This window comes from Theropithecus gelada, chromosome 16 (assembly GCF_003255815.1).
Source record: "Theropithecus gelada isolate Dixy chromosome 16, Tgel_1.0, whole genome shotgun sequence".
Taxonomy (NCBI): Eukaryota; Metazoa; Chordata; class Mammalia; order Primates; family Cercopithecidae; genus Theropithecus; species Theropithecus gelada.
Genome location: NC_037684.1, coordinates 57,442,708 through 57,460,352, shown reverse-complemented (window position 1 = coordinate 57,460,352; position 17,645 = coordinate 57,442,708). Strand labels below are relative to the sequence as shown.

At 58.8% G+C, this 17,645-nt stretch overlaps 1 protein-coding gene across 4 annotated transcripts in view; it reads left to right on the top strand.

The window, feature by feature from the left end:
• The window catches only part of ABR (ABR, RhoGEF and GTPase activating protein), a 223,968-nt gene that overhangs the window by 174,010 nt on the left and 32,313 nt on the right, over nt 1-17,645 (top strand). For all 4 annotated transcript variants that reach the window (XM_025361130.1, XM_025361131.1, XM_025361133.1 and 1 more), the window contains 2 exons: nt 4,378-4,475; nt 4,898-5,029. In XM_025361130.1, the coding sequence (XP_025216915.1) occupies nt 4,378-4,475; nt 4,898-5,029 (230 nt within the window). The remainder of the gene's footprint in view (nt 1-4,377; nt 4,476-4,897; nt 5,030-17,645) is intronic.

Here is a 17,645-nt window from a genome sequence, read left to right as displayed (position 1 = left end):
AAAAATACAAAAAACTAGCCGGGCGAGGTGGCGGGCGCCTGTAGTCCCAGCTACTCGGGAGGCTGAGGCAGGAGAATGGTGTAAACCCGGGAGGCGGAGCTTGCAGTGAGCTGAGATCCGGCCACTGCACTCCAGCCTGGGCGACAGAGAGAGACTCTGTCTCAAAAAAAAAAAAAAAAGCCAGGCGTGGTAGTGGGCAGCTGTAGTCCCAGCTACTTGGGAGGCTGAGGCCGGAGAATCCCTTGAACCCAGGAGGCAGAGGTTGCTGTGAGCTGAGATCGCACCACTGAACTCCAGCCTGGGCGACAGAGCGAGAATCCTTCTCAAAAAAAAAAAAAAGAAACCGAGGGCAACAAACACGTGGACTCCAACTTTATATGTGCCCATGACAAGCTGTGTGACCTTGGGCAAGTTTCTTAACCTCTCTGGGCCTCCACTAAAAGCCAATCACACTTGTGAATTTTGACAGGAGAGCAGGCTCGGATATGATGGTGTGTGTGCAGCGTTCCCTGTTGTCTCCTCTATTTGTAGATTTGTCGTACTAAATCTGTTTTTAGTGTTTCACAAAGTACGATTGCACTTCTTTTTTAATTAAAAAAAATTTTTTTTTGTAGAGACAGGTTCTTATTATGTTGCCTAGGCTGGTCTTGAACTCCTAGGCTCAACCGTCCTCCCACCTCAGCCTCCCAAAGTGCTGAGATTATAGGCATGAGCTGCTGTGCCCAGTCTGGTTGCACTTTTTAAATTTAATTTAATTTTATATTTTCGAGACAGAGTCTCACTCTGACCCCCAGGCTAGAGTGCAATGGTGCGATCTCAGCTCACTGCAACCTCTGCCTCCTGGGTTCAAGCGATTCTCCTGCCTCAGCCTCCTGAGTAGCTGGGATTACAAGTGCCTGCTACCACACCCAGCTAATTTTTGTATTTTTAGTAGAGATGGGGTTTCGCTGTGTTAGCCAGGATGGTCTCGATCTCTTGACCTCATGATCTGCCCACCTTGGCCTCCCGCAGTGCTGGGATAACAGGTGTGAGCCCCTGTGCCCGACCTGGTTGCACTTTTTCTCTACTTGTTACCCGCATGGGAATTTGTGAGTCAGTTAGATAGCTGATAGTTTCTACCTATTTGCCAGAGGAGGTAACTGAGTTACAGAGAGGAGAAAAGACCTAACATCACAGAGGATCAGAAACCCCAGGCTCCTGACTCCCTTCCCACTCCCTGTTCCTCACTGGCAGGTGGGGTCTGCCCTCGCCCCCTCCCTGCAGCGCCCCACACAGAGGTGACACTGTGGGCCCTCTGCCTTTCCCAGGAAGCCTCCCTGAGTTCCTGGGGCAAACTGGGCTCCCTTCTTCGTGCCCCCATCCCGCTCAGGGCAAGCCGGTTATAGCACCTGTCGCACCTGTAAGTGCTGTTTTGTCACTTACAATTTGCCTCCCACTGAGTTCTCTGAGGGCGGGAACCGGGTCTCCTTTACCCCGGCATGAACAGGAGCTCAGAAATGCGGAATGAAGTCGTTAATTTACACAGCACCTGCCGTGCACCTGGAGAAGATGAGACCGTGGCCGGCGTGTGGACATACTCACACGGTCAAAGCCCGTGGCGTGTTCAAAGCCTCTCAGTCTCCGGCCCACTCTGAGCCTCCGGTGTCCTGCCGAGGTCACGGAAACCATCCCCATTTTACACACAAGGACACTGAGGCTCGGAGGGGCTCCAGGTTCCTTCCTGGGGTCAGGCAGTAGCAGGTGGTGCAGCAGAATCCACGTCTTCCGGCACCAGAGCCCGACCTCTTCCCTTTAGGGCAGTTCTTGAAGTCTGGCCAGGACCCCCACACGGCCACTCGGGCTGCTTGTTAACGTGGAAGCTTCCTGAACTCTCTCCAAACCCACAGACCCCCCTTCTGGGGGCTGCTGCTCAGAAGCTTCTGGCTAGTGAGCTCCGTAGGACCATCCCACCCGTGTGTGGACCAGGCGCCTCCACTCCGTGGCCCCCAGATGCCACCCCTCCTCCCTCTCCTGCTTCCCGCTGGCTGGAAGGTCCTCACCTCAGGGAGCCAGGCCCGTGGCGTGGAGCAGGCGTTCTTCTTCCCAGCCTGGGCGGGTGTCAGAGCCGGGCTGAGCTGCTCCCAAATCTCTCCTTACCCCCAGATTATCCTCACTCCCTTCTCCGCCGCCACCCCTGACCCACTCACACGTCTGTTCTCACTCAGAGGTGAGGCCCTGTGTCTTCAGCGGTGGTAACCTCAGGACCTTGGGACAGGCAGGCCCAGGGTGTAGGCACCGTGACTGTTCCTGCCCTGCAGACAGGGAACCCGGGGAGGGAAGTGAGGTGGTTTGTGCAGAGCCGGGGTGTGGCCCAGATGGTCTGACTCCGGAACCCTCGCTCTGACCCTGTGAGCCGTCCCCAGCCCCTTCCAAACCCTGCTCTGACCCTGTGAGCCATCCCCATCCCTCGCTCTGACCCTGTGAGCCGTCCCCCAGCCCCTTCCAGAACCCTCGCTCTGATCCTGTGAGCCATCCCCCAGCCCCTTCCGGAACCCTTGCTCTGACCCTGTGAGCCGTCCCCCAGCCCCTTCCAAACCCTGCTCTGACCCTGTGAGCCGTCCCCATCCCTCACTCTGACCCTGTGAGCCGTCCCCCAGCCCCTTCCGGAACCCTCGCTCTGATCCTGTGAGCCATCCCCATCCCTCGCTCTGACCCTGTGAGCCGTCCCCAGCCCCTCAAGGAGGGTTTGCTCACACAGACATCAGTCCATGATGACAGCACTTCACGGCCCGTCTCAGACACACAGACCCACTCCCTGGTCTGGCCCAGGCCGGGGTGCTCAGCGCCTCTGTGTTGTTCGCCTGCGAATCCGCCGCACCCACGTTCCGTGTGTTCCGATGCCCACCTGGGTCTCCTTTCTGTTGCTCCAGCTGGAGGCTTCTTGGGGCAGCTGCACTCCCCTTTCTGTGGGAAAGCCATTCTTGTTTTTGAGACAGTCTCGCTCTGTCTTCCAGGCTGCAGTGGCGAGATCTTGGCTCACTGCAACCTCTACCTCCCAGGTTCAAGAGATTCTCCTGCCTCAGCCTCCTGAGTAGCTGGAATTACAGGCGCCCGCCACCACACCCAGCTAATTTTTGTATTTTTAGTAGAGACGGGGTTTCACTGTGTTGGCCAGGCTGGTCTGAAACTCCTGTCCTCCGGTGATCTGCCCACCTCGGTCTCCTAAAGTGCTGAGATTTATAGGCGTGAGCTACCGTGCCCGGCCAGGGAAGCTGTTCTGATGGAGAACAGCCCAGCTGGGCAGCTCCGGGAGCCAAGCAGAGTAAGCCACCTGCACCGTCTGCCCGCACTCTGACCTCTGCCTTGATTCACGCTGCAGAGAGTTGGCCGTGGTGCCCCGAAGGCACCCCCCTCACGGCCTCCGGTACCCTGGGAACAACCTCGGCATGTCCCTGGAGGTGGGGGGACTGCCGGGGTCTGAGCCCAGTGGGGCTGTGGGTTTGCAGAGGGCCTGGGGTCCGGGCCGGTGCTGTGGCCTCAGCAGTTGTGTCCTGGGATAGATTTTCAGCCTGAAGGCCAGGGTTCAAGGTGGAAATGCCGGGGAACGCCCCTGGCCCTGCCGTCCCGCCCCAGCCTCCCACCGCCTTGTTACCTGGAGCACTTGGTGGTGGTCGGAGCCTCATTGGCCGTGTGCTGGCTGGGTTCCCAGGCCTGTTCTTGGTACTGCGGGTGCACCGGCGGGCAAGAAAACTCAGGCTTCTCCAGTGTGGTGTTTATGTCGTGGGGGGAGAGAGACTAGGGACGCACGGGTAGAGCAGATCCCTGTGGTTTATGTTAAGTGCAACAGAGGAAACCATAGCACCCTGGGCTTGGGGGGGTTGCTCCGAGCATTCAGGACCCAGAGGCAAGGTGCTAAACGCCTCCAGCACCTCCCACCCCAGAAATGCCGCTGTTGAGACCTGGGCACCAGTGTTATGGGGAGAGGTGGCACCAGGGTGCTCAGTGAAGAGTTTGTGGTAACGTCTCCATGGTGAGGAAGATGCAGACACAGCACAGTTGAGGGCCCTTTAGAGGGAGGAGGAGGCCAGAGTGTGGGTTGGGCCGAGGTGAGGAGGGCAGAGCATGGGCTGGGCTGAGGTGGGGAGGGCAGAGCGTGGGCTGGGCTGAGGTGGGGAGGGCAGAGTGTGGAGTGGGCTAAGGTGGGCAGAGCCCCTAAGAAGGGGGCAGGGGAACAGGAGGAGCCAGATGGTCCAAAGCTTCAGGGAGGCGAGAGCCAAGGTGCTGTCCTCAAGGATGTTGGAAAGGACAGATGCGATGTCCCCCTCCATCCTGAGCGCTGCCCCACTGGCCCCACCCTGGCCCCACTCATACGGTATCTCTGTCTGTCCTTCCCCACAGACCTGTACTGTACCCTGGAGGTGGATTCCTTCGGCTATTTTGTCAGCAAAGCCAAAACCAGGGTGTTCCGGGACACAGCAGAGCCCAAGTGGGATGAGGTGAGTGGCAGGGGTTGGTGTCTCTGCAGGGACCCTCAAGTTTGCCACTGAGTGTGCCCCCACCGCCCTGAGTGTGCCGCCACTACCCTGAGTGTGCTGCCACCACCCCGTGCCCATGGCCTGTTTGCTGGGGATGGCCAGGCCCGTTGGTCAGACCAGCTCTGCCTGTGCCCCCCTTTCTGTCCCCTGCTCCTCTGGTTTCTGATCACGGTGTGTGTCTGGGTGTCAGACCCTGCGCTGTCAGCTCAGGCCCCAGACTCCATCGGTGATGGGAGGCCTCTGGGAGCTCCAGAAAATCTGACGTGTTCCTTGTGGGCTGTGCTTACTCAGTCCTCCTTGCAGAGCTGAGGGGCCCGCACCTGCCGGAAAGCCAGGCCTCCCAGCTTCAGAGGTTCAGGGCCCTTTGTCCCATCTTTCCCCAGGAGTTTGAGATCGAGCTGGAGGGTTCCCAGTCCCTGAGGATCCTGTGCTATGAGAAGTGCTATGACAAGACCAAGGTCAACAAGGACAACAACGAGATCGTGGACAAGATCATGGGCAAAGGGCAGATCCAGGTGAGGCCAGGGTGCCACGGCAAGGCTGGGGAGCCTCCGGGAGACGGTTCCAGTTGAAAAGGAGTCCTGGTCAAGGAGCCTGCTCTTTGGTGATTTTGGTTCCAAGCTGGTTGGAGGAAAGTTCCTCAGGAGGTGGTTCTCCCCTGCTAGAGGTGGCCGCTTGGTGTGGCCTCGGAAGCCCAGGTGTGTGCCTGGCGTCTCAGGTGGGTCATCTGCGCTTCTGCGAGATGGAAGCAGCCAGCTTTGTTTTCACACCCCAGCTTTAGTCTACGGGTGGCTTTTTCACGGAACGCCGTAGTGAGAAGGATTCTGAGGCTGCGTCGGCGAACCGGGGGGAGGAATGCTGTGTGTGAGGAACAGTGTCTGCCGTTGATGGGGGCCGGAGGGAAGCACATGGACCAGGCGTTTGCTGTTCTGCCCGAAGGACTTAGGGGCCGTCTGGTTGGCTCGGGGGCCGGGAGTGGTCTCTGACTTGTTGCTGGGGTGGCTGGACCTTACTCAGCTGTGTTGGGAGCCTGAGGCTTCGGGTGGGAACTTGGGTGTTAGTAGAGGCTGCACCTCAGGTTAAGGGCATTTATGCCACTGGGCGCAGTGGCTCATGCCTGTAATCCCAGCACTTTGGGCGGCCGAGGCAGGTGGATCACGAGGTCAGGAGTTCAAGACCAGCCTGACCAACATGGTGAAACCCCATCTCTACTAAAAACACAAAAATTAGCCGGGCGTGGTGGCGTGCACCTGTAGTCACAGCTACTCAGGAGGCTGAGGCAGGAGAATCGCTTGAACCGGGGAGGCGGAGGTCGCAGTGAGCCGAGGTCGCGCCTGGGTGATAGAGTGAGACCCTGTCTCCAAAAAAAAAAAAAAAAAGCATTTATACCTCAACTGTGCTTTTGGCTCCCTACAAACATAGGTAGGAAAAGGGCCTTTGTGTGTGCTGCGCGTGTCTCTGAAACATTCTGCCAGTTTTGAAGATGGCTGCTATTGACCAGGCTATTAAGAGAACGAGGCTTGGGAGCGGGAAAGGTGTGGCGTGGTGGATTCACACTCCCGTCTGGCCCCTCGGGTGGCCTCGCGCTATGCCGCAAGGGGTCTGGTTTGGGGGTAGATCCTGTGATCATGAAATGAAGGGAGACGGTAACTAACACGTACTAGGATTGAGCCTCGGGCGTTGGGTGCGCTGGGCGTTGGGTAGCCCCGGACGTGTTCCAGGCGCAGGCCGTGATGGCTCTGTCTACAACAGGGGGCTGAATGATGCTTTTCAGCAGGAAGCGTTTGTTCTCTGATGCATTGTCAGGGCCACCGCGTTGGGTGTCTGGCTCTTACCTGCAGGTCCTTGGTAGCATTGCCCCCGGGGAGCCGTGTGGGTCTCCCACTCCCCGCCCCGCCTCAGGCTCCAGTGTTTGAACCAGGGACCCCACATGGAGGGGCCTGGCCTCCGCCGCATATGCCCCGTGTTCCTAAACGCGTCTCTTTCCGATGCTGTGGGGCCGGCACCCTGCTTCTCAGTACTCGTCGCCAGGGAGACAGGGCTGCCAGGCAACTGCCAGCCAGTCCTTCGTTATTTAGGAAATGGGCTCTGGAGATTCAGTCCCTGGGACCTGCTCTCTGCAGGGATAAGGGGTGAGAGCCCCATCTCCCGGTCCCTGGGACAGGCACGGAGGGGTTCTGGGCTGGCTCGTCCAGCCCCGGGAGACGCCCAGGCAAGAGACAAGAGTGGCCGCCACGCCACACTCCCTGGGCCACTGGTGGCTGTGGAATAGAAGAGTTACGGGGGTGTGCCAGGCAGCCAGCTCTGTGGGCACGGCGGGCCCCAGCCCCTCGAGAACTTAGCCTCCAGGGCCCGAGGACACATTCCCCCACCTGGACTTCAGCCCCGTCGCCTCCCTCCTTCTCACTCAGTTCTGTGGGCACGGTGGGCCCCAGCCCCTCGAGAACTCAGCCTCCAGGGCCCGAGGACACATTCCCCCACCTGGACTTCAGCCCCGTCGCCTCCCTCCTTCTCACTCAGCTGCACAAGCCCCGAGAGAAACACACCGTCAGTCACTGCAAGCCTCTTGGAGACGGGAGCAGATGGAGGCCGTGGGGGAGGGAGGAAGCCAGGTTACGTTTGGCAAAGCAGAAGGCAGAGTCTGGTAAGGGAAATGTTTCTGTGTTTAAGCTTCGAGGAATGTTAAATGCCTGGGAGTTGATATTAAAAGAAACACAAACCTTCCTGCTGCCAGCTGACCTGGGTCTGTGAGTGGGCAGTTCAGAGCCAGCGTCCCCTGGAGGCCTTTGAAGTCCCCCAGCACTCAGCGTGCCGAGGCCCGGCCCTGGCCCTCCGCCGCAGAACCATCTCACCAGCTTCCTCCGGTGGGGGAGGCATCCCCCGGGGGCGTGGCTCAGAAAGTCTCGCCTGTGACTGCCCTCAGAGCCACCGCGGATGGCCAGGCTGGGAGAAGAGTCGAAACAGAGCTGTTCCCACGAACCTGGGCCCCACGGAGTCATGGAACAGTCTGTCCCCACAGCTTGTCCCTGCCTCCCCTCCAGCCACGCATCTAAGGAAGGAAACTGGCACTGGCCTCTGGAATGCCGTTTTGCTGCCCCCCAGCAGGCGCTGAGGACATAGTCGGAGGTGGCTTTGAGATAGGGTCCAGCCCTCAGGGATATTCACAGGGCCTGAAGGAAAGGCAGCAGGAGGAGGAGGGCTCTCTGGGGCCCCCACTTCTCTCTAGGCCCCCTCCCACCAGCCCATCCAGAGAAAGCAAGGGCCTTACGGCCTAAGCACAGGCGTTTGCTGCTGTGATGAGGCCCCAACTCTGGGTCGCCTGATGGGGCAGTGGGGCAGGAGTCGGAGCGGCGGGCTGGGGTGGGGGCAGCATTTAGTGACAGACAGATGGCAGCACGCGTCACCGGTGTGTGTCCAGCACTCGTGCTCCTGGAGGCCGCTTCCCGAACGTCATTTCCTCGTGTGATCCTTGTCGTGGTCCTCCAGGGAGAATGACAGTCCCTGCGCGCCATTTTACAGATGAGGACACTGGGGTACTGAGGTTAAGTACCTTGGTCAGGCCACCTCTGCGTACGGTATGTAGGGAAGGCCATGCTCCCTCCTCTGTGCAGTGGCCCCACGTCTCAGGCCTTTGTCGACAAATCCCCCAGCCCGGCAGAGGGCCGTGGCGTGGCTGGTGGCCTGGAGAGGCAGCTGAGGTGCTGCTTTATGGCATAAGGCAAGCCTCCTTTGTTTTGGAGTCCCCGGGGCAGGGGACACTTGTGCCTGGTGCCCCTGGGAGGAAGGAGAGGAGCACACGTGGGAAAGAGCAGGAGGCGGTGGGCAGATCACAAGGTCGGGAGTTCGAGACCAGCCTGGCCAACATGGCGAAACCCCGTTCCTACTAAAAATACAAAAATTAGCTGGGCCTGGTGGCTGGGCATGGTCCATAATCCCAGCACTTTGGGAGCCCGAGGTGGGCGAATTACGAGGTCGGGTGTTTGACACCCCCCGCCCTGGTCAACATAGCGAAACCCTGTTTCTACTAAAAATACAAAAATTAGCTGGGTGTGTGGCTCACGCCTATAATCCCAGCACTTTGGGAGGCCAAGGCGGGCGAATTACAAGGTCGGAAGTTTGAGATCCGTCTGGCCAACATGGCGAAACTCCGTCTCTACTAGAAATACAAAAAATAGCCGGGTGTGGTGGTGCGTGCCTGTAATCCCAGTACTTCGGGAGGCTGGGCCAGGGGATCACCTGAGGTCAGGAGTTCGAAACCAGCCTGGCCAATATGGCGAAACCCCCTCTCTACTAAAAATACAAAAATTAGCCAGGCGTGGTGGCGGGCACCTGTAGTCCCAGCTACTTGGGAGGCTGAGGCAGGAGAATCCCTTGAACCTGGGAGGTGGAGGTTGCAGTGAGCCGAGACTGCTCCATTGCCCTCCAGCCTGGGTGAGACAGAGTGAGATTCTGTCTGGGAAAGAAAAGAAAAGAAAAGAGGAGGAGGGGCACTTAGTGTGATCTGTGAGGTCCCAGCTCCGCAGGTGCAGGGTCCTGGCCTCAAGGGACCCACTGTCCGATTGGAAAGACAAGTCTGTTGATCCATGTTCTCCAGTGAGAAGAATGCAAGATGCCAGTCACAATAGCCGTGCACACATCGGCGAGCCCAGGACGAGCCCAGCACGGTGCTAAATGCTTCCGTCTGCTGTCTCAGGGGATCTTCCCAGGACCCTGTGGGAGAGGAATGGCATCACAGCTAGAAAGACGAGGAAGCTGGGGCTGAGGAGCCCGGCCAAGGCCATGTGCCCAGGAGTGAGCCAGGGCGGGCAGCTGGCTGCAGAGCCCATTTCTAGATGCCCCGCTGCCTCCTGCCGTAAGAAGACTGTCCCGCAGGAATTCAAAGGCAGAAGGGTCACCCTGGGCTGGAATTAGGGAGGCTTCAAGGAGGAGGTGGAACGAGAGTGATTTGGCAGCCCTGGGTTTTTTAATTCCGGAAGCAATGTTTGTATGAGAAAGAAAATTGCAGTAGAAGCAAAGAGACTTGAAACATAATCAGAAACCATCCCTACTCCCACTCCTCCAAAGCAGCCAGTTTATTCTGTGCCTTTTCCCTTCTCGAGGTATACACATTTTTATAGAGATTTAATCAGGGCCTGGATTGTCTGTTTGTATATTTTCATGGATTATTATAAACCTCCTCTTTTTCTAGGGCTGTATGGAGTCTTCCTAAGCACCTTTTTGAATACTTTGTTAAAAGTAGTTTATATTGTTTATAGAAATCGTTGTATAAAACGGCCAGCGCAGTTGCTATGCTAAGGCTCTGTGTTATTCTAGCAAGGTGGGCAGGCTCTGCATCTGCAGAAAGGAGTAGGGTGGGCATTCCAGGGAGGAAGGAATGTGAAGGGAGGGTCCCAGGAAATTCAGGAGCCTCAGCAGGGGTGGCGCGGGAGCTGTGAGCAACGCCAGTAGAAGGAATGAATAAAAGGAGAGGATTCGTGGGGGTTTTGGCCGGAAGAAGTCTTTTTTTTTTCCTTTGAGATGGGGTCTCTCTCTCTTGCCCAGGCTGGAGTGCAATGGCGCGATCTCGGCTCACTGCAACCTCTGCCTCCCAGGTTCAAGCGATTCTCCTGCCCCAGCGTCCCGAGTAGCTGGGATTACAGGTGCCCACGACCATACCTGGAAATTTTTATATTATTAGTAGAGACGGGGTTTCACCATGTTGACCAGGCTGGTCTCGATCTCCTGAGCTAAGGCGATCTGCCCGCCTCGGCCTCCCAAAGTGCTGGGACTACAGGCATGAGCCACCGCGCCTGGCCTGGAAGAAATCTTAGAGGGCATTTCATACAATCCTGTTTTTTGGAGAGAAGGAAATGGACACCAGCAAGGGTGAGCGAGACAGCTGCAGTCACAGAGCTTGTTAGTGGGTGAACGAGGGCCCCAGACTCAGGGACGCCATCCCAGTCCGCTTAGCTGGGAGCCCCCCACTGCCCGGCTCTTGCCCCTGCCCCCCACGTAGTCTGCCCTGGTTCCTGGTCCCAGGGGACTCCAGTCTGTTTATCCTACTCTATTTCCAGCCTTGCTGTTGGAGCGACCTACCCGCAAGCTGATTAGCATATTCCCAGGGTCCGGCCCTTCTTGGCTGGCTGGCTCTGAGGAAAGAGCTTTCCCTTGGGGCCCCACAGCTAAGTTTCTGCCACAGTCCCCAGACTGGAGAAGGGTCTGAGACCAAGGAGCTACTTAAACCCGAGGGGCCCTCTGCACCCCCTGCCTGCTCCCCCGCCCTGCCTCATCCTTCCCTCGCTTGCTCACCGCAGGCTGCGGACAGCCCTCACCCCACACTCCACCTCTGCTGCCTGTGCCTGGGAGGCAGCTGCACTTCCCTACGTGCCTGCCAGGGCCCCCCTCCCTGGGCACAGCAGCGCTGAAGACCTGTGGTGGGAGGGGCAGGTTCTAGGCCAAGAGGGAAACTCTGACGTCTCGATGCTGGGGCCCTGGCTCACCCTCACCCCCGACGGCAGAGTTTGGGGGCTAGGCTCACCGTCACCCCCAATGGCAGAGTTTGGGGACGGTGGCTCACCCTTATCCCCAATGGCAGAGTTTGGGGGCGGTGGCTCACCCTCACCCCCGACGGCAGAGTTTGGGGGCGGTGGCTCACCCTCACCCCCGACGGCAGAGTTTGGGCCTGATGGGGTCCCTCCCCTTCCTCCTTTTCCTTTCCAAAGCTTGGAGCCTGTGTCTGACGGGAGGAGTGGCAGGAAGAGGTAGTTTCTTTGACATTCTTGGCCTGCCACCTGGAAGCTTGAGAGAGATTAGAGATATTAGAACTGACACTCTGAGGAGGTCATGAAGGCCAGTCCCCTGCCTCGGGACTGGGAATGGCTCACAAAGCCCAGATTGGCAAATCCGATGTTGTCTACACCCTCTTTCTTTCTATATATATATATAGATTATATATATAATTATTATTTTTTTTTAAGACGGAGTCTCGCTCTGTAGCCCAGGCTGGAGTGCAGTGGCGTGATCTTGGCTCACTGCAACCTCCGCCTCCCGGGTTCAAGCAATTCTCCTGCCTCAGCCTCCCGAATAGCTGGGAATACAGGTGCCCGCCACCACACCTGTCTGATTTTTGTATTTTTAGTAGTGACAGGGCTTCACCGTGTTGGCCAGGATGGTCTTGATCTCCTGACCTCGTGATCCGCCCGCCTCGGCCTCCCAAAGTGCTGGGATTACAGGTGTGAGCCACCGTGCCCAGCCAAGTTTCTTTATTGATCCAATGGGGATAACTATTCCTACTCCACCTTCAGCACTAGCTTAAAGCATCTCACGTATCTGGAAGAGCCAGTCAGTGCTGTGACATGCATGTCCACGGTTTTCACGAGTTTACTCATTGTTTCTGTTTATGATACATCTTCTGAATGGCAGGCCCTGGGCTGTGGGTACAAAGAATGACCAGGACTTCATCATCTGGTAAAGAAAACAAGAGAACTTAGGCCCGGCACAGTGGCTCACGCCTGTAATCCCAGCACTTTGGGAGGCCGAGGTGGGCGGATCATGAGTTCAGGAGATCGAGACCAGCCTGGCTAACAGGTGAAACCCTGTCTCTACTAAAAATTAAAAAAAAATTAGCCGGGCATGATGGCGGGCTCCTGTAATCCCAGCTACTTGGGAGGCTGAGGCGGGAGAATTGTTTGAACCAGGACCCGTGAGGTGGAGGTTGCGGTGAGCTGAGATTGTGCCATTACACTACAGCCTGGGCTACAGAGCGAGGCTCTGTCTCAAAAAAAGGAAAACGAGAACTTGGATCATTCAGCCAGTGTTGCCAGGGTTTTGAGGCCAGACGGATCTTAGGGGGCTGAGTCTACCTTTCTCCGTCGTTAGTTGGGAGAACAGAGTGAGTATCTTTGCCTCTCTGAGCCGCAGCTTCCTGACCTGTCAGATGGGCTGTAACGAGGACTGAATATGGGGGTCCATGAAACCCTGGACCCAGGGCCTGGCATGGAGTCAGTACTGGTTTGCCCTCAGCTGGCAGGTTCGGGCACCCTGTCCCCCACCCCCCTCCAGTGGTTCTGGGTGTCACTTGTCCAGCAGCCCCCTCCTAAAGGCTGTCACCTACAAGTGGTCCCCTGGGTTGGGGCCTTTGGCTGGCCGAGGCAGCATCATTTCTTAAGCTAATGGGGTCAGACTGGGCTTTGCTGAATCAACCTCAGAGTAGGGGCGGGGAAGTCAAGGTTGGGGCCCTCACCGCCTGCTGGCCTGAGGTTTCCCTACCATGACCCGGCGCGGCAGCTCTGAGCTTGGCCTGGTGTAGTCGGGAACAAGGGGCCTTTGTCAGCGGCTGGGGAGCAGCTTCTGGTTTCAATTACTCTGCAGAGCACGAGGAAGCTTGCAGCGAACGTGGGGCCGGAGCCCGCTGGGGCAGGAGGCAAGGGCTCCCCTGCCCCACTTCCCTCCCTCTGGCCCCATTCAACTCTGCCTGGGGGTCCTGCGCATCCTGGGGACCCCGGAATCTTAGCCCAGAGCCCCTTCCCACTCCAGCCCCCTCGTTCTTCACGGGTGGTCCTGGGACCCCTCCCAGGCAGATGATCCACGTCCGTCGATGGGGGTCCTCAGTGCCTTCCCCCGTGCATCCTTCCAGGCGACATGCATGGACCACACTGACCACAGCTGGGCCCCTGGCCCTGAGGGAGGCCTTGGTTCAACTGGGAAGGAAGACAGGCCTTTCCCTTTGGTTCCACCTCGCCTGTCCCCAACCCCTGTCCTGGCCCTCACAGCCCCCGTAGCTCCCTGTCCTGGGACACTGGAGTGGCCTCTCCCTGGAAGATTAGTCCCACGTCGGCGCCCAGCAAGGCCAGGAGCGCATGTCAGGCCGCGCGTCGGCTCCTGGCGTAGGAGTTCTGCCTCCCTGCTGCCCTCACAGCTGGCCCGCGTGGGGCTCCTCCCTCTGCCGCCACCCCCACCCCTGTGCCAGTTCCCCAGGCACATGGGGACCCGGGAGGCTGAGCCCCAGGCCTGGTTCTACTTCCTCCTCATTCTCCACTTCCTGCCAGGGCCCCCTGACTGCAGCCATTGTCCTGCTCTGGCACCGCCCGCCCCAGCTGTTTCACGCACATTTGTTCTCCAGCCCAGACTCCCACCTGCTGTCCCTCTTCAAGGCAGGTCTGGACGCCTGGTTGTCCTTGGAGAGTGGGCGGCAGAGCCTGTCCTGGGTGGCGGAAGTCAGGGGCAGGGTCCCTCGAGAATGCCTGCCCTGCCATCGAAAGCTTTTCCAAACATGGGGCACAAACCTCTCTCGTCAGCCCTGCTCGGCTGCCCCCATCGCCCAGGTGTTCCTGATTTTGGGAGCCTGGATTCTGCCCAGTGGATTCTGGGCAGGAAGCATCCAACGGGAAACAGATGGAGGTGTCAGTCGGCTCCGCCTGCTCCCCTCCACCCCTGGGAAGTGCCATCTCGTCAGGCAGGCCGGGCGCACGCTCCCCCTGACCCACCTCTGAGGGGCAGGCACCACGCAGGGAAGCCGGTCCAGACAGGACCTCAGGAGCCAATGCAGTCAGGCCCTGAGAACATCCAGCCTCCCGACAAACCAAAACAAAGGTGTTCTGAGCTCTGGGTGCCGGGCTCCCAGACTGAGAGGCACAGGACCCGGGTGGGTGCCGGGCTCCCAGACTCAGAGGCACAGGACCCGGGTGGGTGCCGGGCTCCCAGACTGAGAGGCACAGGACCCGGGTGGGTGCCGGGCTCCCAGACTCAGAGGCACAGGACCCGGGTTTGATCTCAGCCAGCCAACCTCGGGTGCCCCTTCAGAGAGTGTCGTCTTGGGTCTGTGGGCGTTCAGTAAACTCGCTGAGGCAAGAGCCGCAGACATAGATGGCTCCCCGGCTCCTCCCTGCAGGCGGAGGCCACTGCTTCCTCCTCGGAATCCAAAGAATCAGCCCCAGGGTTGTCCCACTTTCCGTGTTTTCTGAAAGCTTCGAGAGAAGGACACCACCGAAGGGTTGCTAGAGAATTCCTAGAGTTAGGGCTGAGGCTGCAGATGAATGCTGAGTGGGGGTCACCTTTAGGGTCGGCTCTGCTGGCCTCTCTCAAGCCTGCGACCACCGCAGACTCACAGCAGCCCCTCATGGCCAGCCCCTGCCTTGCCGTGGACAGTGGTGGTGCTGGCTGAGGGTCTAAGCCCCAGTGCAGCCTGCAGCCTTGGGCTGGGGCAGGAAGGGCTGGGCACAGCGTGTTCACGCCGTTGGAGGCAAGGCTGAGCTGCTCTGCCTTCAGGAAAGACCGTAGCGTGACTGGAGATGCAAGACGACCTAGACAGGCCCGCCTGACCGACTAGACAGGCGCTGTTCCCTTGCGAGGCTGCCGAGGCGAACCCACAGCCACAGGGCAAAAGCCCCGAGTTTCCCAAAGCAGGGAGAGAAGTGGAGATAAGACATGAGCTGCAGGTTCAACGTCTGACCCGGAGGTGTCCTTACAAAGGCCCTAATCTCTCTCACCCCCACACATCCCCCACCTCGTGGGAGAGCGAGGCCCTTGGGAGAACTGCCTGTAGGGGCTGCTGGAGGCTGCTGGCGGCCCAGGCACAGAACCTAAGGTCTGAGCTGTAGATGCCTGAAAGGAGGGCAGGGCGGTGGGGTGGGCCTCAGATTCTGCCTGCGGGGCTTGGGAATTCCCGGGAGGGACGTGAGCCCCAAGGCAGGCGAAGGGTGGTGGAAAAGCAGGTGTGAACAGGTGGGCCCCACATCCCCTCTTCAGCCAGGGCCCCTGCTCTCTCTGCTTCTGCTTCTATCGGATGAGGTGGGCAGGGAGACTTCGGCATAAAATTTCACTTGGAAATAAAGGCAGGGGCGCATCCTCAGCAGAAAAGAAATATCACCGGAGACCGCTTGTCTGTTTCGAGCTCCTGATTTGACAGCTGTGGAAACTGAACCCAGAGAGAAAAATGTGGCTGTTGAGACAGGTCCCTGGATCCCAGGGCCTGCTTCTGGCCACTGTGAGCTCAGAGCTTGGGTGGAAGGGAGGTGTTTGGGAATCCAGGATGAAGAAAGAACAGGGAGGCTCAGCCAACCCCATCCCACCTTCAGGTCTCAGCCCCTCTTGCCTCAGGCTGCCATGTCCTGCTGTGCTGGGAGACCCGGCCACACCCCGTCCTTCCCGGGAGGAGGAGCAAGCAAGCAGCCCAGGGGGCCTTCGGCGGCAGGGACAGCACACTGAGGGGCCACGCCCTGCCCACTCGGTCCCCCGGTGGGTTTTGTTCTAGATAAGCAAGATGTTCCCAAAGGCTCAAATGCATTTTTCACCCTTTTCTGTGACTAAATGTGCTGTGAGAATCGCTAGGGGTTGCCAGGAACGGGTTGTCAGGACACTTCTGCAGCAGACAAGCTCTTGGGCTGTTTCAGTCTCTCCTCTGCATCTAGAACCAGCGAGCGCCCTGGTGGCACCAGCCTGACGTAGGCAGAGGGAGGCTAGAGCTGTGTGAGAAGCAGCACGTACTCGGGACTGCCCTGTGAGCCGACACAGGCCTTTGGGGAGTTGGGAGGACAGCAGGTTCCCTTGGGCAGGCCTAGGTCTGGGCCGTGGAGCAACTCGCTTTCATCCTGACTGCCTTCTTCCTTACACTGTGCCTATCTTTAACCTTGAGCCTACCTAGGACCCCTCACCCAGCCCCACCTGGATGGAAGGATGGATGGATGGATAGAAGGAAATGTAGCTCCTAGGCTCTGCTCTGCCATTGGCTGCTGGGTGACTCCTGTCCCTGGGCCGAATGCAGGCTCTGAGCATTGCAGATACCCAGAGGTATCCGATGGGTGGGGAGAAAGACCTAGAGTGAGTGAGTCTCAGTGTCTCATGCTGGGAAGACACTTGGCCTTCCAGTCCGTAGGTTTTGGTTAGGGTCAGTACAGGAAACGGTCAGAACACACAGTAAGAATGCAGTGACCACAGAGCCACCGAGTTAGGGGGACACTCCCGTCCCCACTCCCCCACAGCTGTCCCCAGAACATGCCATCCTGCATGCCCTCTGCATGGGCGCTGGGCACTCCAGGCTCCCATGCACAGCCTGCTTGTGTCTCTCTCAGCCTGGAGCCTGCGCCTGTCTTTGGGCAGGACCCACTGGCAGGCTCTCTGCAGCCCCCAAAGCCTCGGGCCTGCCTCACTCTTCTCCAGCACCTTCTTGCCTCCCAACTCTGCTCCTTTGATGCCCACCCGGTGCCATGATCCCCTGGGGCTGAGAGAGGGAGTATTCTTGGCAGACCTGAGCCACATCCCCCTCGGTGCCCGTCCCCAAGGGTGCCAGGCTCCTCTTGGGCTCTGGACTCTCTGGGTGGCCTCTTGGGGCTCTCCCCACCACAGCTGGTTCCCAGGCTATCCCCACTGGGGTGCCTGTGGCCTTGGGCTGGCTGGCTGCTCAGAAACCCCCTCTTCTGGAGTCATTTGCGCTAAGAGAGAGGACGGGGAATCGGGGCTCTGGTGTGGGCTGGGGGGATGAGCGTCGTTCTGGTGGGAAAAAGGAGGTCACTCTGGAAAAGCGGCAGCTGCATTTCTAGGTTCTGAGGCAGAACCTTCCTCCTGGTGCTCACAGGCTGGAGGATTTGCCTGGAAGCCGTCCCCACCCCCAGCTGTCACCAAGGCAGCCCCACCGCAGTCCTTGCCCCTCCCGCCCACACGTTGCCGGACGTGTGTTATTCCCTGTTGACCTTTTCTCCTCGTTGATGCTGCTGCTGATCACCTTAACCTGATTTTACCTCAATCGCGGCCGTGCTGGGTAGCACGACCCCCGCCCTAGGCATAACGCCGGGTCCCACCCACGTCTCCCCAGGGACAGGCCCCCTCATTCCCCTGGCAGAGAGTCTGGGGAGGGGCTGAGGGAGGCTGGGATGGTCCACTAGGAATGTTTTTAATTCCAAAGGCAGTGACATCTGTTCGTGGGGGTCTTTTACCACCCAGGCTCTGTTTATCCCACCAGGGGAGTCTTGTAGTTCATCTGAGGAGGGCTCTGCCAGGTGTGGGGGATGGAAGGGGTGGGGGAGCAGATGTGGGGGATGGAAGGACTGGGGGAGCAGGTGTGGGGGATGGAAGCGGTGGGGGGAGCAGGTGTGCGGGATGGAAGGGCTGTGGGGAGCAGGTGAGGGGGATGGAAGGGGTGGGGAGCAGGTGAGGGGG